This window comes from Manihot esculenta, chromosome 8, assembly GCF_001659605.2.
Source record: "Manihot esculenta cultivar AM560-2 chromosome 8, M.esculenta_v8, whole genome shotgun sequence".
NCBI lineage: Eukaryota > Viridiplantae > Streptophyta > Magnoliopsida > Malpighiales > Euphorbiaceae > Manihot > Manihot esculenta.
The window spans coordinates 1,667,458-1,690,380 of NC_035168.2; the positions used below are offsets into that span (position 1 = coordinate 1,667,458).

The window sequence follows — 22,923 nt, forward strand, 5'->3', positions numbered from 1 at the left end:
ATAGAAACTTTAATGTTCCATATTAATAAAATAAATTTAGTGTAAGCTTAATCAATGCACTTTTTGAGTAAATCCCGGTTGACGGTCTACTGTAAATCAGATGAGATGAATATTTTACATTGTGATCTGACAAGTTTGAGAAAATGGTCAGCACAAGTGAGTAGCATTTGCTTCTTCTGGAGATCAGAACGGTAAAAGACCAGTCACATATTACAAGGATGATAATATACACCTCTCCCTTGAACACCTAAGTCTGTACGCACATTGCCAAAAAATAATAATAATAATAACAGGAAAATAAAATAAAATAAAAATTCAAATAAAACACTAAGCTTCTTTCCTTTAACAACAAAAAATTGCTCGTACCACTTCTTTACAATACTCCTACAGAGTCGGCATTTTGATTAACAATTCTGCAAGCAGGAACCAGTTTCTGCAGCATGGACGTCCCTTTGAAGTTTACCATTTGACAGCAGCTTTTTCTATATTTGCTAAGCTGCATCAGAAGGCAGCCAATTTCAATGCGGAGGGAGGAGATGGTGCACAGACTAAAAGTATAGATACACATACCTGGTCTGGTTTTATCTTCTGAAAACCAAATTTATCGATCCATATAGATTCTGCTTCTTCAGCAGCTGGGAGCACAAGGCTCTGAACATTTAAGAAGGCCAGCAACTTTTCGATGCAGGAGAACAACAATTGGAAATAACCCTGAGAATAATTAGCTTCTGTAAATAAAACTTCATACCGACAAACATAGATGGGCTAAGTGAAAAATAAGCAAGCTCTTGAATTAAAAACCTAAAATTCCTGCTTGGTGAAATGGTTGACAGGTCAAAATAAATTTCAAAAGTAAATGAAATTAACTAGGTGTGACGCACGTATATACATGCTGCTCTCACCTTTCCATGGTTACCATTACTTGTTGCAACCAAAGGAAGTTCAGCAACTTCTTGCCCAAAAATTCTAAGTATTCCAGCTGACACAACAAATGAGCTGCAAAATCAGAAATATAGACTGTCAACCTTCTGATGTTGATGTTAGAACTAGCTTAGAAATGCAAGTCCATCTCTTACTTGACAACTAATACTGCACAATACATTCCCCCATAATCTTGGCCCTTAGAATTCTTCCTGAAAGAAAGAGTTTTATGACAATTCTGTGCTAGAATAGGTAAAGAATACAAAAATAAGCAACATAACTTTTGCGCACATGCCCATGCATGTGTATCGGCTTACCCATAAACCATCAAAGGAATAAGGTCACGACCAGTTGCATCTACTATTGGATCAAAACATTCCTGAAACATAATTATACTGATTTCAGTGAAATAAAGCTCATCATGACTCTTCCATTAGCTTTGATCAAAGAGATGGAAATAAAAAACAAATGCTACTGAAATCTTTAGCTGCATTAGCAGGTATGAGTAATTGATTATCGTATTCATTGCCTCAATGCATAGATTACTCAATGACCATTGCAGACAGCCAGGAAAATGGTATACAACAGTCACAACGTGAAGTAACTATTCAACTTTACATCAGAATGAGCATTCTCTACATACAGAAAGGAAAAGGGGAAAAGGAAAAAGAAAGGATGCATCAAACAATTAGGTTCAGAAGCACAGAAACATTTGTCTGCACACATCTAAACCCACAACAAATATCTTCTGCACTAATTGCTGTCAGTAGCATCATGCTATAGGCAACTGGTGGGATGCATTTTATTTACATGGTCAGTACTTACTTGGAAGATAGCAAGAGCTTGTGAAAGTAACAATTTACTTTCAGGAGAAACGAGTTTTCCACTAAGAAGCCTCCATCTCACATCATCATTAGTGGCTTCGAAACCTTTTTCCTCATTCTTCTTCTTCATAACATTCAAAAGAGAGACTGGGAGTTTTTCAGCTTCGCGGACTAGCAACTTCTGCAAAGTAGAATGTATCCTACCACAATCCAGGCAACAAAACCACTTCCCTTTTGGCAATTCCTGTCAAACAAGTACATGAAACTAAGTTGATAAAAAAATAAAATATAAAATAAAATCTTGAAAGGGAAAATTAGGAATCGTATAAGCACAAACCTTTAGGTTTGCCATTTTATGACTCCTCAAACAGCCCACATGAAATTCCTTCTCACACTGTCATAAGATGTCAATACAAAATGAGCAATGACTGGTTAGCTCTGAATTGACACATGTAATTGTATATAGCACTTGACAGCTTAACACATAAGAAGATGCAACGAAAAATAGGAAGAATACATATTGATAGCAAACTCCATTTACTTTTACAGATGGACGCAACTGACAACTGAAATTATGTACAAAGCATTTGCATTCAAAAGCATAAGACATCGATAGGAAAGATGATTACCTGATCACAGAGTATAATTGTGCGTGGACCAAATCCAGATCTGCTAAAATCATAACCTCTGCATGGAAATTAAATTAAAGGCAAAACAAAGATATCTACATCAAAAAGGTCTTAATAGAAAGAATGAGATATCAATAGCAATAATACATCAATTCAAATTGCCAAAAAGGAGTTAATGACTCATGCCATAATCCATATGCTTCAATCTTTTCAGTCCAGCGCAATGTAACTTTTACCTGCATAGCACACATCCACTGAGTTCTGCTTCTATGTTTTTAACAATGCGTATGCACCTCTTGGTTATCTGTTCTATAGGATCAACTCCAGCAACTCTTCCAGCTGCAACAGCATTGACATTATGTTCTACGAACTTTTCCCTTTGGAACATATTCTCGCAAAATTGGCAAAACCATTTACCGCGGGGAATACTTGGTAGAGATGCACAACCTACACAGGCCAATGAATTTGCTTATCAAGATTACCGTTTTGAAACTTAGCTGAAAAGACCAAATAGTGTTTTCAGAGTTCATACAGATCATTCTGAGAAAACGTAAAACCTTTGCCTGTATGTGTATACAGAAGAGAGAGGGGGGGGGGGGGGGGGGAGGGAGGGAGAGAGAGTGTAGGAAGGGAAAGATAAAAAAAAAAGACACATTGTTCATATGAAAAAAAAAACACAACATAATTTGCATGAAATGACGTGATCATAGCCCCTTGAATTCTAACTTATTTAGTAACCGTTATAAAATAATTTACCAGAAACTACTATTAAAGAAGACATAGAAATAACTGCATGCCAACATTAATGGAAAATTTACATTTCAGAATCTAATGATTGATATAAAAGAGTTACCTGGTCATGCAGTGACAACTATATTCAAAATGGAGGATTTAGCATGTTATAAAGACCAACAGCAAACGATGTTTACTGGATCTTGAGATTAACACTTTCAATTTATACCCATGAAGTATAATTTCACTAAATGCATGCATTAACCAACCATACCTGTACCTGACCCAAGAGAGAGAAGAAGAGAAACAAAATTTGAGCATTTTCAATGATTTTAGGGATTTCATTCACCTTTATGGAAGGCCCTTGGGCATCCATCACAAAGCACAAGACTCCCACCATCTGCACAAACAATGCATAGGTCATCATTGTCCTGGGCAGAATACTTGCGGCCTTTTGATAGTGATATTGCCAGTTCATGGAGTGAAACACCATTAGAAGTGTAAATATATGCATACCTGTCAAAAAAAATATGAATTTATAGAGCTATAATAGGGGCGCTTATTGTCAAAACCTATCAGATATTTAATCATAAGCTTACGGCTTTTTGCGAGTAGCCCACCCTGCATGAGCTTCAAATGTTGAGGGACTGACCTGCACATCAGTTATAAATAATGCCAGCATGTCTGGTGAAAGATAAGGACCTGTGAAGATCAAATGAGAAGTACCTCACAGTTGCAGCAACAACAAAGTATTCCAAAGCCCCTTTTGTAACCCAGAAGCAATTTCTGTGAAGAAGAATTAATTATATTACATAATAAGATCTTAATCTTGTAAACAAATATATGGGTAAATGATATTTATTTCAACCACCTGCCCACGAGCATAGTATGCTACTTCAGTCCCATCAGGCAATCCACCTTCCTCAAAAACCAATCTATGTAACCTCTGATATCTTGAGAAAATAAGGTAGAAAACACAAGATTAGTTCCAAAAAAGAAACTAATAATTAAATCATGCTACAATAGGAACCAAACGGGTAAAAGGGAAAGGGCTGGGGGATGGATGGAAGAAAGAACCAACTTTGTTGTTATTCTCCACTGGCACTTATTTTGTGAAGAGACACCTGCTAATGCACTTTTCAAGGACTTTGTCACTGTAGCAGGTTTTGATGTCCTGGGGGGAAAAAGTAATTGCCTTATGAAAAGGAAAAATAGGAATTCATGTTAAGCAAACTATATATCACAATGATTATCCTTCGGGCTTAAATCCTATTTGAGAAACCAAGCATGTTATTTACTCCATAGAAAGATGGAGAATGACTAAAACTGAAACATGGTAAGCCAAAAACACATCTACATCACATGATGAAAAGAAATTCAACCTTGGTGTTATCTTCCATTGCTTCCTCTTCCGGGAGGAAAGATGCAGAGAAGCATTTTTTGAGGATTTTATGATGATTTCTGGTTCTGACGACCTGAATCAACATATTTGAGTTCTTAAAGTGATATCTCTAAACGATGTATCACCAACTAAATGCACAGGGAAACATCATCTAACATATATCGTGTCTTCCACATGGTTTAGAACAAAGGGAAGAAAGATTAATTACTAGAACAAAATGGAACCCAAAACTTACAGTCACAACTATGCTATAACTAGCTAGACAACTAGATAAATAAGATACCAACTTTGTTATTATTTTCCATTCATTCTTGTTCCTTGAAGACATGCGCACTGGAGCACTCCTTGACAACTTCGTGTTTAAATAGGGTTTTGATGACCTGAAATAATGCAGAATGAAAGAAATATAAAAATGGAAGGACTGTCAGACCATAAACCCATGAAGCAACCAAAAAGTAATAGAATGAAACGTCACAACCATACATTATTGAGAGGAAACCACTCCCTCCATCTCACAAGGATAGACTTACTTTTCATCCTTTCTAAATTATAGGGCACTTTCTTCTTCTAGAAGGCAGTTTATTTGTTAGTTTATTAATCTACCCCTCTTTAATATGTATTGAAAAAGTAAAATTCATCAGTTCCAACAATAATACATTAACATTAGTTATTTAATATTTAATGGACCAACATGAGTGGAAGGTATACTAGAAATGGCAAAACTAAATTTATTGCTTATAACTATATTAACTATATTTTCTTTTCTTCAAAAAAAAAAAACTAGATTTTCTTAATCTAAGTAAAAATAGAAGTAAGCCCATCTTTGTGAGAAGAAGGGAGTAATATTTAATATCCAAATTTGAGAAGCACAATTTAAGAACAAAAATGCAAACAGAGTTTTTTTTTTTAAAACAAAAAAATTGAGAGGTAAAAGGATACTGACTTTCTAGTTATCATCCTTAGAGTATTATCTTGAGAAAGGGTGGACAAAGAAGCACTTCCAGAAGACTCAACAGACAGAACTGGCTCTTCTAAGCTGAAATAACATAAATAGAAGAGAATTAGCATAACTATATATCATTTTAGTCATATTCTTGCCTCATTTTCATGAGGTGAAAAAGCAGCTTTGCCAAGGATGCAGAAAGACTTTCCAGGTTAAGCAAACAATATCATTCAATATACACAAAAGCCACATTTTGCCCAGTCATTAATAAAATTATTTCATTTGCATACCATTCAAATGCAAATTAACATTATGACATTTAGGGAATAAAAAAGCTGGCAGTCAATAACAATTTATCCACAGTAAAAACATCTATTTTACATGATTTGTTGGAGTGCTCAACGACATGAAATTATAGTCACAACTACTTTGGCTCTTCATTAATAACAATCTATCCACGAAAAGAATTTTGCATTGAAGTGCTTAACCAGATATAATGATAAGACCAATTCTTCAATATTCCAAGTACCTGTTAAATTTGGGCCAGGCCTAACTCACCCCAAAAGCTAGCTCAAGGGGAGGAGTGCCTATGGCCCATATAAGGGGCACATTACCCCTTTCCACAACCGATGTGGGATTCAACACACCCCTCACGCCCAGAATTTTACTGGTGCGTGACACATTTATGGAAGGCCCAACATTGGATGGGGAGGCTCTGATACCATGTTAAATTTGGCCCAGGCCTAACTAACCCCCAAAAGCTAGCTCAAGGGGGAGGAATGCCTATGGCCCATATAAGGGGCATATTACCCCTTTACACAACCGATGTGGGATTCAACAGTACACATATTAGAAAAGATACCTAGATAAGTTAGCAGTTTAGCACCTCAACTTAGAAAATAAAAAAGCAAAATTTGAGAAGTTGGCAAGATCAACACAAATTGGCATGGGATGCTCAGTCCCTGAGACCAAAGTAAAATAGAAAATAAATGAAGAAAATCCAGCAACAACAAGTGAGGTGATCAAGCACAATTTAGCCACATTTTTATTATCTCTTTTATTGCTTATTTACACATTTTCTAGCTTAATTTATGGTTTTTATCTTGTTTTTACAGAAAAGGAAGAATCTGGAAAATGGGAGAAAAAGTGCAGAAAATTTGCAAAAGGATGATTTGCCCAGTGATTTGCCCAAAAATCTGCTCCAATCACTGCCCAGATCAAGCTAAAACAGATACCCAGAGGCAACAGACAGCAGTGACATGGGCAAGCGATTTGACCAAGACAATCGAGAATCACTGGCCAAATCACTCGCAGAGGCATAGAGGACTGACTCACAGAGAAGCGATTTGCCCAGTGATTTGCCCAAGAAACTGGTCAAATCGCCGGGCAAATCACTTTGATAGCAGAAAATTACAGCAGAGCGGGAAAATGGACAGCAAACAGAAATCCGAATTTTCAGAAGTCCAAATCCAATCCAATCACTACCAACACTTATCCAAGAGCCACGAAAGAACTTCTCATCCAAGGAAATCCAATTGCAATCAAATTCAACATCAAAAGAGGAGTCCAACATCAAATCAAAAAGGGATTTCAAAACCCTAGACAATTCTTCAGCTATAAAAGGGTAGTCTCAAAACCAGCAAGGGCATTATCATCTGATCAGCTATTGAGCTTCCTCTTCCTCACGCCAGAAATTCTGCAGCTCTTCTATTTTCTTTTCTTTTCCATCTTTTGTGTATTTAGTCCACCATGAGTGGCTAATTTCCTTATTTTCTAGTTGAAGTTGAGAATATTCAGATTTGTGATGAATTGGGAGGTTTAATACTCCATTGTTGAACTCTTGTTTGTTTCAATATTTATGCAATCTGATCTTTTTTATAAACATTACTTTGCTTTTAGAATCAATAAGGGCCCATTGCTTTTAAATTGCTTAAGTAATATTGTTTGAATGGTTTAGGTCCGTAATTGCTTAGATTGTTCAAATACACTTTTAATCAGTTTGTATAATCTAAACTTGACCACGCGGTTGGCAAGGATAGAATTGGGTTTCTCTAAGTCTTAATGCAATCAACAGTTGTTCGATGCTACAATGCCCCAAGGACGTTCCTTGGCAACTTGTTGATTAGTGTTTGATTAGCGAACGTTTCCTAATCAAACTAGAACTAAGGAGAAATTTGGATTGTGAGAAGCGTCTTCCACAACCAAAACTAATTTATTGAAATCAAATAGGAGTCTTTAATAATCAATGATCAATTCTGAACAAGCTGAATTAGACTCACACTTCAACTAGAATCTCTTTCTCATTGAAATTCTCATCTATTTAAATTATTGCTTTCTTTTGCTATTTAATCATCAAATCAAAACCCCCCCTCTTTTAATTACTTGTTATTTACTTGACCTAGTCATTATTAGGAAAATCATTGGTGTCAATTCCCTGTGGTTCGACCCTATTGCCACTATCTACAAGTTTATTGTTGATTGTTTAATAGGTTTATTTTTGACGGCTTCGACAACCGCCTATCAAAAATTGGCGCCGTTGCCGGGGATTTTGATTTAAACTAACGTATTTTCCCTTTATGACCAGGGCTGGCCGTAAAGACACTCTTCTTTACGATCCGGAGATTGAAAAAACTGCCAAGAGCTTAAGGAAGCAAGCAAATTTGAGGAACCAAGCCTCAAGACCATCTTCATCAACAACTCCACCTCACAAACCACCTACTGCCCCTGCTGAAGAAATTTCTGCACCAGCAGAAACTTCCACCACCGCACCTGCTACAGCAGAATTTTTACCCGAAACTGAATTTCTGGTCATGGCAGAAAATCCAGCAATGGCAGCACCACCTGCTGCACATGTAGAAGCTGAAATTCAAGCTGGAAACGTGCCCATCCAAGCACCTCAGCCACGGGAAAGAACTCTTGGAGAGTTAGCTGAACCAGCAGGAGATCAAGCACCCTTGTGCATTGAATATCCCCTATTGACAGCACCATTCGAGCTAAGGACAGGTCTGATTCATCTCCTTCCTAAATTCAGAGGCCTAGAAAATGAAGATCCTCACAAGCATTTGAAGGCATTCCACGTTGTGTGCTCAACCATGAGACCTCAAGGCATTCCAGAAGATGATATCAAGCTTAGAGCCTTCCCTTTTTCCCTTGAAGACTATGCCAAAGAATGGCTATTCTACTTGCCACCCGGATCCATCACATCATGGGCTGATATGGTAAGAGCATTCTTGAGAAAATTCTTTCCAACCTCAAAAGCCATAGGCATCCGTCGAGAAATAAGTGGCATAAAGCAAAAGCACTCTGAAGGCTTGTATGAGTATTGGGAGAGGTTCAAAAAGTTGTGCACAAGCTGCCCTCGGCATGATATTTCTGACCAATCTCTCATTGAGTACTTCTATGGAGGTTTGCTACCCTCGGAGAGAAAATTTATTGACGCAGCCTGTGGAGGAACGATTGAAAAAAAATCACCTCGAGAGATGAGGGACTTGATTTCCTCCATGGCTGCAGCTTCTCAACAATTTGGAGACCAAGAGCTACCAACAAGGAATGTAAACGAGGTGAGTAATTCCACTTTATCATCCCAACTTTCTGAACTCACCAATGCTGTCCGTAGCCTTGTTGTAAGTCAAGCCCAACAAGTCCAGCAGATTCAGCAGCCCAAGACATGTGGAATATGTGCCAACAACCACCCAACTGATCTATGTCCTTCCCTTCAAGAGGAGGACCAGCAAGTCAATGCGGTTGGAGGCTTTAATGGGCAAAGAAGGTATGATCCCTATGCAAATACTTATAATCCAGGTTGGAGGGACCATCCAAATTTCAGTTATGCAAGGGGACAGCAATATCCAAGCCACCAGCAAAGAAACCAAGCACAAGCTGCACCTCAGAATTCTAATGCATCTCTTGAAGAGATTGTGAAAAATTTGGCAAATACTGTGCAGAATCTTGAGAAACAAATGGGACAAATGGCTTCATCCTTAAACAAAATTGAATCACAAGGAAAGCTACCCTCCCAAACTGAGATAAATCCAAGGCAAAATGCTAGTGCCATCACATTGAGGAGTGGAAAGGAGTTGCAAGACAAAAGGGCTGAAAAAGTGCAAAAACAGGGCATGGAAGAAATTCTGCCAGAAAGTGATCAGGGCAGTGATTTGCCCAGTTCCCTGATAGGAACTGACCCGATCGCTGGGCAAACTGAGCTGCCCAGCAGTGATTTGCCCAATTCTCCAGGGAAGGCAGAAAGTGATCTGCCCAAATCAACAGACCAGGCAGAATCCAGTCACAGGCAGAAACAGCAACCTATGGAGAAATTCAAGGTACCTCCTCCCTTCCCAAAGAGATTTGCAAGGTCCCAAAAGGAGAAAGAAGAAAAAGAGATATTGGAGACACTTCGCAAAGTGGAAATCAACATTCCCCTACTTGATGCTGTGAAGCAAATTCCAAGGTATGCCAAGTTTCTCAAAGAGCTATGTACCAACCGAAGGAAACTTGCTGAACGTGAAAAGGTAAGTGTGGGGGAGTGCGTTTCAGCTGTCATCCAAAGGAAACTACCAGTCAAATGCAAAGATAGAGGAATGTTTGCGGTTTCATGCAAAATAGGCAATGTGGGAATAAAGAAGGCCATGTGTGACCTTGGAGCTTCAATCAATGTCATGCCTCTGTCTATTTTTAACTTGTTGAATGCAGGAACACTCAAGGGCACCAGCATTGTGATCCAATTAGCTGACCGATCCATTGTCTATCCCAAAGGAGTGCTAGAAGATGTGTTGGTGCAAGTGGACCAATTAGTCTTTCCAGCAGACTTTTATGTTATTGACATGGAGGAAGACAAGAGCAATACCACCTCTGATATCTTACTTGGGAGACCATTCTTGAGCACAGCAAGAACAAAAATTGATGTGCATGATGGCACATTGACTATGGAGTTTGAAGGGGAAGTTATCAAATTTAATGTTTATGATGCCATGAAATTCCCCAATGATGTTTCTCATGTTTATGGCCTTGATATTATTGATAATTTAAGTCAAGAAGTTTTTGATTTTGATCAGGAAAACTTACTTTATGAAGGTCTTTGCAGGAGAGAAGAAGTGGACATCAACATCTTTGAAACAGACAAAACAGCAGACTGCTGTAACTTGCTGGGTATGGGTGATTTGCCCAGTGATTTGCCCAGTACATCAGAAAATCTGCTCAAATCACAGCTCAAATCGGACAGCAGGCAGACAGAAAACCAGCAGACAGAAAAGGCACCAGAACTGAAACCCTTGCCTAACCACCTCAAATATGCCTACTTGGGAGCTGGAAATACACTTCCAGTAATCATCTCCAACCAGCTCAGCCAAGAAGAAGAGGACAAGCTCCTGGATGTGTTGAGGAGACACAAGAAGGCAATTGGGTGGACATTGGAGGACATAAAGGGTATCTCACCCTCAACATGCATGCATCGGATACTTATGGAGGATGAGTGCAAACCTGTTCGTGAGGCACAAAGAAGGCTGAATCCACCTATGATGGAGGTTGTAAAGAAGGAGATTGTGAAGCTCCTAGACATTGGGGTAATCTACCCCATTTCTGACAGTAAATGGGTGAGTCCCATCCATGTGGTACCAAAGAAGACCGGGATTACCATTGTCCCTAATTCTGAAGGAGAGCTAGTACCCACTCGTGTACAAAATGGGTGGAGAGTTTGCATGGACTACAGGAAGCTCAACACAGCCACAAGGAAGGACCACTTTCCTTTGCCATTTATGGATCAAATGCTTGAAAGACTTGCTGGAAAAAGTCATTACTGCCTCCTAGATGGATATTCGGGGTTTTATCAAATCCCCGTTGCACCTGAAGACCAAGAGAAGACCACTTTCACATGCCCATTTGGCACATTCGCATTTAGGAGGATGCCCTTCGGTCTTTGCAATGCACCAGCCACCTTCCAAAGGTGCATGATGAGCATTTTTTCTGACTATGTGGAGAAGATCATTGAAGTCTTCATGGATGACTTTACGGTATATGGCAACTCATTCCATGAATGCCTAACCAACTTGGAGAAGATACTTCAAAGGTGTTTGGAGACAAACTTGGTTCTCAACTATGAGAAGTGCCACTTCATGGTCAGCCATGGCTTAATCTTAGGCCATATTGTTTCAGCAAAAGGGATTGAGGTAGACAAAGCCAAAATCGACACCATCAAAAATCTGCCCTATCCAACCAGCATTAGGGAGATTCGATCATTCCTTGGACATGCTGGTTTTTACAGGAGGTTTATCAAGGATTTTTCTAAAATAACTCAGCCTCTTTGCAGATTGTTACAGCAGGATGTACCATTCAACTTTGATGACAGCTGCAAATCAGCCTTTGATTTGATCAAATCACTCCTAATTTCTGCCCCAGTCATCCAGCCACCTGATTGGACCCTTCCATTTGAGATCATGTGTGATGCCAGCAACTTTGCTGTAGGTGCAGTATTGGGACAGCGCATAGGTAACTCTCCTCATGTCATTCACTATGCCTCACGCACCCTAGATGCTGCACAATGCAATTATTCCACCACGGAAAAAGAGTTGCTGGCTGTTGTGTTTGCATTGGAGAAGTTTAGATCCTACTTACTTGGTACAAAGGTGATTATATACTCAGATCATGCTGCACTAAGGTATTTAATCAAGAAAAAGGAGTCCAAACCAAGGCTGGTGAGATGGATATTGCTGTTACAAGAGTTTGACTTGGAGATCCGTGACAAGAAAGGCAAGGAGAACCTCGTGGCTGATCACCTTAGCAGAATTCTGACCGAGATGGAGACATGCCCCATCAATGAGACCTTCCCTGATGAGCACCTCTTTGCTGTCCAAGAAGAGGAACCATGGTATGCTGATATTGTTAACTTCCTTGCCACAGGTGATTTGCCCACTGATTTGCCCAAACACATAAGAGACAAGATCAAGAAAGAGGCAAGGTATTATGTGTGGGATGAGCCTTACCTATGGAAGCATTGTGCAGACCAAGTCATAAGGAGATGCATCCCAAACCATGAGATCACATCTGTCCTAACTTTCTGCCACTCTTACAGCTGTGGAGGTCACTTTGGGCCACGCAAGACAGCCTTGAAAGTCCTTGAAAGTGGATTATTTTGGCCTAACATATTTAGAGATGCTTATTTATTTTGTAGGTCATGTGCAAGATGCCAACAAACGGGAAACCTTGGCAAAAGAAGTGAAATGCCACAAGCACCCATTATGGTGTGTGAAATCTTTGACATATGGGGCATTGACTTCATGGGACCATTCCCACCTTCCTTTGGCAACACCTACATACTACTTGCTGTGGATTATGTGTCCAAGTGGATTGAGGCCAAAGCAACAAGAGCTGATGATGCAAAAACAGTGGGTGATTTTGTAAAATCCCACATTTTCTCAAGATTTGGACTGCCCAAGGCCATAATCAGTGACCGAGGCACCCATTTTTGCAACAAGGTAGTAGAAACTCTCCTCAAGAAGCACCATGTCATCCATAGAACCTCTACTGCCTATCACCCTCAAACAAATGGGCTGGCTGAAGTGTCAAATAGGGAGATCAAGTCCATCTTGGAGAAAACGGTCTGCCCAAATCGCAAGGATTGGAGTACACGCCTCAATGATGCCTTATGGGCATATAGGACAGCATATAAAACCCCAATTGGAATGTCTCCATATAGGCTGATTTATGGGAAAGCCTGCCATCTACCGGTGGAACTTGAACATAAGGCCTATTGGGCTGTGAAGAGCTGTAATCTTGATGAAAAAGAGGCTGGAGTTCACAGAAAATTACAGATTCAAGAGCTTGAGGAGATTAGGCGTGATGCATATGAAGCTTCATGGGATTATAAAGCAAGGACCAAAGCCTTCCATGACAAGAACATCTCCAGAAAACACTTCCAGGTTGGTGATAAGGTTTTGCTCTTTGATTCCAGGTTCAAATTATTCCCTGGAAAACTTCGGTCTAGGTGGATTGGACCATTTTTGGTTGAGCATGTTTATCCACATGGAGCTGTTGACATTAGAAGCCCACAAACAAGCAAAGTTTTCAAAGTTAATGGGCATCGTTTGAAGAGATTCTATGAAGGTTTTACTGTCCATGTTGTGGAGGAGGTTCCCTTGGATCCCCCTTCCCAAGACTGCTGAGCAAGACACTGAAGTCCAGCCCAAGACGGAAAACAGGGCGCTACTGGGAGGCAGCCCAGATGTAGTGATTTGCCCAGTGATTTGCCCACTGCTTGCCCAAATCCCCGGGCAAATCGACTGAATGTACCATAGTCACAAGCGATCGGGGCAGTGATTTGCCCAATTGCCCAGATAATTTGACCAAGATCACCGGTCCAATCGCAAAATCAAGCATCAGCAGAAAAAGGCGTGAACAGTACCAGCCCAGCAAACTACAAAGGAGAAGCGATTTGGCCAAGTGATTTGCCCACTGCTTACCCAAATCACTGGTCAAATCACACTGTCAAGAATCCAGAGGGCCAGCAATAAATGATCAGGGCAGATCACATACCCTAATTACTTTAAGTAGTCTTTTCTTTTATTTTTAATTCTTACGCTAAACTACTGTTTTTATCTCTTCTACTCCTTCAAGCTTCCTCTTCTCCGACCACCGCCCACCCACCGGCGAACCCAAGACCACCATGGTTCGGATCAAGATGATGGCCAAAGGCGGACCATTCATGTGGAAGAAACTAGGGTTACCGAAACCCATCCCTTCCGACAGCGATGACGAGGCGCAAGATGCCCCTCCACCAGCCACCGCCAGCGCCGAAACACCACCGGCCACAAGCACAGGAACAGGACGCACCGATTCACCGGCCGTCCAGATATATCGCCGGCAAAAGAAACGGCCAAGAACGCCGCCATCCACATTAGCCCCGACGGCAGGCCCTGAGGGCAAAAAGTTTCCCGAAACCACCACTCCCACCGACCACAGCCAGAAACGGCCAAGAACTCAGTCGCCACCGAGGTTCGAGCCAGAACCGGAACCTACCATCGCCAAAGACACTGATGCGCCAACTGATTCCACCAGCGATGTGCCCAACGCTGTGCCCAGCCATATGCCAAGCAATGTGCCTAGCGATGCGCCTACTAACTTCACCAGCGCTATGCCCAGCGATGCGCCCAGGGACTTACCAAGTGATGTGCCTAGCGATGTGCCCACAGACACACTCAGTGATATGCCCAGCAATTTGCCCAGCGATTTGCCCAGGCCAACACACCCAGATCACATCGTCAAAGCACTGACATTCAACAAAATTTCTGAACGCACCAGGCTGCTTAAAATTTCATCCTTACCATATCATCCAGGTAAGTATATCCATCATGCCACTCTTGGAGCACTGAAACTACATTCCCAGGTACGTTCTCTAATTTCTGCTATTGGCTGGGACACTTTCTTCCTCCTGCACATGCCATCCTTCCTGGAACTCACACAGGAGTTTTTCACCACATTTTATTTTGATAAACCTGCCATGCACAACATACACACACCTGGCACCATTGGATTTAGATTGTTGGGGAAGCGATTTCGCTTATCCCTGCAGGAGTTCGCCATAGCCATGGGCTGTGAATGCCCACAGTCAACCTGGGACTTCCCTGCTGAGTTTGATCAAAACTCTGCGTACTTGGAACTCAGTGATAATCCACCTGACTCATACTCACCCACTAGGTCCAAGGACCTATACCTCAGCAACCCCAGTCTGAAATACCTTCACAGATACCTGGCCTACACATTCTCTGGGAGGAAGGATGCCTCCAACATCCTGACCAGAACTGAGTTGTATTTCCTTTGGTGCATGCACAGGGGCAGGAAAATACATCTTGGATATTGGGTTGCCACCCAACTATCCAGCATTATACAATATAATAGGCCCTTGATTTTTGGTCCTTTGATCACTGCCATTGCAGTGAATCTCAAGCTATTGCACCCCGCATATACTGACCTCTCCCCCACCCCCAAAACAACCCCCTTGGACTTACGCACATTGGATGATATGGGGTTGCTTTGTAAGGTGGGGGATGTTTTTTCTATTGCACCTGCAGGTCCAGTAACGCCACGCCATGAGCGTGTTTTCAGAAGGAAGAAAGCCACCATAAGCACCACCACCCAGCAGCCAGCCACTATAGCAGATACTGCAGATCAGGCAACACAAGCAATAGGGCAGGAACCAGCAAATGAGCCACCTCCAGCAGCCCACCAGCAGGATGCTCCTCAGCCACCTGCAGACGAAGCCCCCAACCAGACAGTAGAGGCTCGTCTCAGAAGGATTGAAGATCGAATGCAAAGGATGGAGCACTTGTTGGACCTGCTGGTGGACCATTTTCTGCCCCAGCACCGTGACAGATAGCAATTTGCCCAGTGATTTGCCCAGTGCTTGCCCAAGTCACTGGTCAAATCACCCCCAGGCCAGGAAATATCTTTCCCTTTTCTCCTTCATTTTTCTATATGTTTATCCACACATTGAGGACAATATGTGGGATAGGTGTGGGGGTACGAGAGAGTCTTCATTCCATTTTTTTTATCTTTCCATCTTTTTGATTTATTTTTGTTTCTTTTTATTTTCTTTTTGCATTATTCTTACCCCTTTTTGCACACACCAGAAATTTTTTTCACACTCCTGGCACACACACACAGAATTTTGTAGCTAATTGCTCTACTCAACATAGATAACAAGGTTGAAAGAGTGCCCTTATCTCATGACCCCATTGATTTGCCACCCTTTAAGCCTAAATTGAATCATTCACAGTATGTTACCTTCACTTAGGGAGTTTTTTTTCTCTTGAATTGAATCCTTAAATGTGCTAAGGTCAAGGGAAATAAAAATACAAATACATGCAAACACAAAGCTAGTGTAACTCCCTATGAGCTGATTTGCCCAAATTATCATGAAAAACCAGCACAAAGCACAAATCACAAACTTGTTCCAATGGTCTAAGACTATGAACTGAGCCTAATAGCCACTTGGATAAGTAACTGACTGAGTAACCGGGGGTGTATCACCCATGTACACAATCGCGTAAAAAGGTCAGTAACTTTTTCAAGCAAATAAGTTTCGATGGTCTAGACTATGAACAGAGCTAGTAGCCACTTGAACAAGTGACTAACTGAGTAACCGGGGGTGTATCACCCATGTACACAATCGCGTAAAAAGGTTAGTGACTTTTTCAGGCAAGGATAAGAATAAGTGCTGCTGAAAATAAAAATATAAATTAAATAAAAAGGAGAAAGAGAGAAGGTGGCAAGTCACTCCTAGGGGTTACATTAAACCTAACATAAAAGAATAAGCATGATTGAATCAAAAACCTTTCTCTTGACCATGGTAGGTGAAAGGAAACAAGGAAAGGAGAGGATGACCTTAGTGCATGTACTCTATACTGTGATAATTCAGATTAGGAGTCTAGGGGGAGCTGATTAAGTGGTACTTAGGCTCTAAGGAAAAGGGGCTTGATTGGCTAAGTTATTTGTTGCTTGAGGACAAGCAAAAAGCTAGGTGTGGGGGTATTTGATCAAGCACAATTTAGCCACATTTTTATTATCTCTTTTATTGCTTATTTACACATTTTCTAGCTTAATTTATGGTTTTTATCTTGTTTTTACAGAAAAGGAAGAATCTGGAAAATGGGAGAAAAAGTGCAGAAAATTTGCAAAAGGATGATTTGCCCAGTGATTTGCCCAAAAATCTGCTCCAATCACTGCCCAGATCAAGCTAAAACAGATACCCAGAGGCAACAGACAGCAGTGACATGGGCAAGCGATTTGACCAAGACAATCGAGAATCACTGGCCAAATCACTCGCAGAGGCATAGAGGACTGACTCACAGAGAAGCGATTTGCCCAGTGATTTGCCCAAGAAACTGGTCAAATCGCCGGGCAAATCACTTTGATAGCAGAAAATTACAGCAGAGCGGGAAAATGGACAGCAAACAGAAATCCGAATTTTCAGAAGTCCAAATCCAATCCAATCACTACCAACACTTATCCAAGAGCCACGAAAGAACTTCTCATCCAAGGAAATCCAATTGCAATCAAATTCAACATCAAAAGAGGAGTCCAACATCAAATCAAAAAGGGATTTCAAAACCCTAGACAATTCTTCAGCTATAAAAGGGTAGTCTCAAAACCAGCAAGGGCATTATCATCTGATCAGCTATTGAGCTTCCTCTTCCTCACGCCAGAAATTCTGCAGCTCTTCTATTTTCTTTTCTTTTCCATCTTTTGTGTATTTAGTCCACCATGAGTGGCTAATTTCCTTATTTTCTAGTTGAAGTTGAGAATATTCAGATTTGTGATGAATTGGGAGGTTTAATACTCCATTGTTGAACTCTTGTTTGTTTCAATATTTATGCAATCTGATCTTTTTTATAAACATTACTTTGCTTTTAGAATCAATAAGGGCCCATTGCTTTTAAATTGCTTAAGTAATATTGTTTGAATGGTTTAGGTCCGTAATTGCTTAGATTGTTCAAATACACTTTTAATCAGTTTGTATAATCTAAACTTGACCACGCGGTTGGCAAGGATAGAATTGGGTTTCTCTAAGTCTTAATGCAATCAACAGTTGTTCGATGCTACAATGCCCCAAGGACGTTCCTTGGCAACTTGTTGATTAGTGTTTGATTAGCGAACGTTTCCTAATCAAACTAGAACTAAGGAGAAATTTGGATTGTGAGAAGCGTCTTCCACAACCAAAACTAATTTATTGAAATCAAATAGGAGTCTTTAATAATCAATGATCAATTCTGAACAAGCTGAATTAGACTCACACTTCAACTAGAATCTCTTTCTCATTGAAATTCTCATCTATTTAAATTATTGCTTTCTTTTGCTATTTAATCATCAAATCAAAACCCCCCTCTTTTAATTACTTGTTATTTACTTGACCTAGTCATTATTAGGAAAATCATTGGTGTCAATTCCCTGTGGTTCGACCCTATTGCCACTATCTACAAGTTTATTGTTGATTGTTTAATAGGTTTATTTTTGACGGCTTCGACAACCGCCTATCATGAGGTCATCTAAACCTATTCCAATGGTAAGCAGCTAAATAATCAGCAATTATCACATGTGTGGAATCACAGGTTTGGGCCTTTCATATGTACCTCAGTGAAGCTATAGTTTACACAAAATTATGCAACATGTATTACTGAAAGGGAAAAAAAAAACTGAATTGCTACCTGTTAAAAATTTCACAAATAAGTTAAAAAAAACTTGAAAATTGGAGGTCATCAGCTCCTCTATCTGATGCAGCCAAGGACCAGTAGATTAAGGAATTATTTTGATTCAATTGTAAAATTAAGATATTTAGTTTAGATTTTCTAATACAATTGATAATTTAGATTTCTATTTAGGAATAGTTAATCTACTACTATTCATTTTCTATAGTGTACTACGGCGCTAAGGGGTCCTGGAGCCTAGGTGCAAGGTGCAAGGTGCAGATACACATCCGAGTGAAGTGAGGCACAAAAATTTTTCAGGGAAAAAAAAAAGAATTATTCCCTCCATCCCACAAAGACAAGCTTATAATTATATTTATACATACTAAGAAAATGTAACTAGTACAGTTAAAGTAATATATTTTACATTGTATCTCCTAACATACCTTTCACTCATCCAATTATCAAATTATTCTTAGAACTAATAAATTTTAGCTTTGAATACATGTTAAATAGGGATATATTAAGAAAAAAATGAATACATTACCAATAAAAAAGGAAAGTGGTCTATAATTTGGGATGAAAGAAAAAGGACAGTAAGCCTATGTTTGTGTGACAGACTAAACAAATATCAATGATATATCATAATTCAAATAGCATAAGATAATTATTAAATTTATTTACTTTCATGGTCACATAATTTTACTAATACAATAAAATTTCATCACAAATCATATACACTTCATTGAGTTATCTTTATTAAACAATGTGATAGTGAGAAAGTTAAAAAGACAATCATACACTTAATTCATGTTAATTTTAGATGAAAAAAAAGAAGAAATTAATTCTGTTTTTATCTTATCACTTATTGAAAGAATTAATTTTATATTTATTAACAGAAAACATCTTAGCGTGAAGAATTGGGTACAACATTATACCCAGCCTGGGACGAAGGTGATGTTAAAAATGGTGGGAAATGCAAATACCCACACGTCAAGTTGATGTTTGAACTTTAAAAGCCATGGAATTGGATCGAAATCCATTACAGAGGCATTGATTTTTATTACAAAATCGGTTGCAGAACTTGCAAAAAACTTATGGTGCCAATTTAACCAAGATAAATTCATTCATACAATGAGGCTAATAGCCAAGGCTAACCACATTCTTGAATGTGAGAGTCCATTTTTTACTATAAACTAGAACCAAGATTGCATAGTCAATATGGATACAACTTCAAACTTTAGTATTTCAAACAGCATCCTCTCACGTCAGCATAGTCATAATACTATGGAAGAAAAGCAAATAAAGACAATTTTCCTTTCAAACTAGAGCCATTTTGTTTATCCACCATGTCACAAATTAAAAATAAAATAAATCCACAAGAACTGCAAAGCAAAAAAGCACATAACAATGTAATTCCATACCTAGCCTTTATACCCGTTTCACAAGCAGGGCTGCCATTAGATTCCTTTGACTCAACGCATAAATTGCATAGAGGCCCTATTTTGCCAACACAAATAGTAGGATATCTACCTACAATATTTAGCATCAAAAGAATTCAGGAGAAGATTCCAATATCATCAAGAAGCTCTGAATATTTGACACAATTTGAAACAAAAAGATTAAATTTTTTTTTAAAAAAAAAGCTAACCTTTGCATCTCTTACAGGTGAAAGTTTTTTCTTTTGGTGAACCACTGATAGCATTATGAATTGTTGCTTCTAAAGAATCCAAAGGAGAAGACCTGCATGCATTCAGTACGTCAAGCAGGCTCTTCCCATTCTCAAAGCAAATGTACTGTGCTGCGCGCCTGTATTGTTTGATGGCATGAATCTCAAATTGGGAAGGCGGAATAACCTAAATTAATGAAATAAAATAAAGATGAGACAAATTAATAAAGAAATCATCCATTCATAAAAATAAATTTGCATGTTAACTACAAAGCAGCAAAATAGAATACTCACTCTACATCCTTTGCAGAGAGAGCATGAACACAGAATCCCAACATCTTTGATCTTACCTCGTAGACAAAATGCCTGAAACTAATAGTCCCAAAAAGAATAAAACAAATTGAAAAACAAAATGCAACCTACAAACCGAAGAGAACTAAGTGAAAAAAAAAAAAAAAAAAAAAAATCTAAACAACACCAGAATAGACGTAAAGAAATGAAACCTTCTTGCCGCCCATGTAAACAACTGGAACCCCCTCAAGCAAACCAGTCTCAAAGAGCTCCTTGACGGTCATCGGCACATTATCCAACGCAATCTTTTTCGACATTTTCAATTCTAAATTCTTCTTAGGTGGGGTCAACGCACTTCCTTCAGCTATCATCTCCACATCTACTTTTGAAAACATTTCACTATCAATCGCTTCTAATCCATCAACTTTTACCTCCACAGGCTCTACCTTAAACTTCAAAGTTGACCGTGTCAACCGTCTCATCTTGTTGGTCTTCACCTCAGCACCCTCAGCAACCCATTTTTGCACCCCCTCTATTGGCCTAGGCACACTAATTGGTTCATCTTTATAGACAGGCAATTCAACATTGCAAAAACATTGGTCTCCGCTTACATCTTCGGCAGCTCGGCTTACAGTTCCAACCACCGCTTGGTTCTCTTCAATCGTAGTTTCAACTAGTCGGCACTTCAGATCCTCATCAAATGAAGTATTTATTCCATTGATTACATCTAGTTTGGCATCCACTTGACTATTAATCCGTTTAATTTTCACATCCTCACTGGTTTTATCACATTCACTAGCTCTATTCTTCTTAGCTCTAGAATAAACAATGAAACCATTTACCTTAGCAACTTTGAATCTCTTACAGTTAACATCCTCAGACGTTTCCGGCTGCGATTGTGTATCAATTGGGACACCACGGCTAAGACCAAGAGAGCCAGCAAGCTGGGACTGAACTGCAACCACATAAGCTAGCTCTCTCTTCATGTTGACCAAAAACAAACAAGATCACTGCAAAAACGAAACAAAGAAACCGAAGAATCAAGAGAGGAACAGGAAAATGGGAAGGAAAAAGATTTGATTCTAGGGTTTGGAGTGGAAATACCTGAATATCAGACGAGAGGCATGAGGAACTGGAAATTGAGCTAATCGAGGTCGAATTTCGGTGATTTTTTGGGGGTTTGATTTGAATTTTATTGAAGAGAGTGAGATGATATTGGAGAGGAAACGAAGAGGGTATAATTGGGAGGCGAACAGAGCAAACTAGAGATAGTGATAGAGCACAGAAGGAGAGTGGTGAAAATGGCAGCAACTGTAAATAACTACTGGAATTAATGCTGTTATATATTTACCTTAATACCCCCCACAAAACTCCTTTTTCATGCTTCCCAAACTACCCTCCTTTCTTTTTCTTTATCTTTTTGTTTGAATATCACTCTCATAACTTTCAGGATATTTAAAAAATTTATTAATTTATTTCTATTTTAAAATCCTTTTATTAAAATATTTTTATATTTATTAAATTAAATTTTTTAATTTTTTTATAAAAAACATTAATAAATTTATTTTAATTTTAATCAAATAAATTCAATATAAATATTTAAAAGTATATTAACTAAATAATATATATAATTAAAAATTATAAAAATTAAATAGTATATATATTTAAAGCAATTAATAATTTTTTAATAAAATAATTAGAGTTAAATTTTATAATTTTAATTAAATAATTTTAAAATAAAAATAAACTAATAAATTATCCTTACTCTATATATATATACATTTAATTATTTTTATCATAGATAAATACTATAGGATATAGAAAATTAAAATGGCAAATATTAAAATCTCTCTCATTTTTTCTTCATTTCCACTTTATATTTTTTCTCTAAAATATTTCCTCATTGGTTGCTTTCATTTTTTCTTATTTTTTATAACTTTTTTTTATTTTTCTCAAATAAATATCATAATGTTTCTAATAAATTTGATTTCTGTTTTCAAATGACGAAGTTTTTTTTTTCCTCTATTGGCTAGAGTTATTTTCTACCTTTGTGGGTTTTATTTTTCTCCCTTTTATGGAATTTTGCTTCTCCCTTTGTCGTGTTGTACTTACATGAAAAAGTTTTTTGATAGTTAAAAATACAATATTGAATTTTTTTTTTTTTAAATTTCATATTTACAGTCATGAATCAATAAAATTGCAACTCGTTTTCCTCTATTCAGGCTAAATTATAGAGATAACCAACTCCATAAAAAGGACAATGTTATCTAACCATGTTTTAATCGTTCAAAATGAAAATGAACTTAATATTATTGGAAAGATTATTTCTTTTGACTTAAACTA

The 22,923-nt window shown here is 38.6% G+C and overlaps 1 protein-coding gene across 4 annotated transcripts; it reads right to left on the reverse strand.

Moving 5' to 3' along the window:
• Nucleotides 1–144: 144 nt before the first annotated feature.
• LOC110620863 lies at nt 145–21,886 on the reverse strand. Of its 4 annotated transcripts, none has more exons than XM_043959430.1 (23): nt 21,685–21,886; nt 20,793–21,590; nt 20,584–20,661; nt 20,272–20,476; nt 20,045–20,153; nt 5,452–5,544; nt 4,796–4,888; nt 4,489–4,581; nt 4,188–4,280; nt 3,978–4,059; nt 3,833–3,892; nt 3,706–3,758; nt 3,456–3,622; nt 2,792–2,821; nt 2,611–2,713; nt 2,375–2,432; nt 2,083–2,139; nt 1,747–1,989; nt 1,239–1,300; nt 1,077–1,133; nt 903–996; nt 571–711; nt 145–496 (listed from the first exon to the last, which is right to left on the reverse strand). In XM_043959430.1, the coding sequence occupies exons 2-23, from the start codon at nt 21,564–21,566 to the stop codon at nt 374–376; spliced, it is 2,868 nt and encodes a 955-aa protein (XP_043815365.1). In that variant the 5' UTR covers nt 21,567–21,590; nt 21,685–21,886; the 3' UTR covers nt 145–373. The 4 variants fall into 4 exon arrangements, with proteins under 4 accessions (XP_043815365.1, XP_043815364.1, XP_043815363.1 ...); XM_043959429.1 differs by having other exon boundaries at nt 145–253; nt 367–496; nt 2,611–2,821; XM_043959428.1 differs by having other exon boundaries at nt 2,611–2,821.
• Between the last annotated feature and the right edge of the window lie 1,037 nt (nt 21,887–22,923).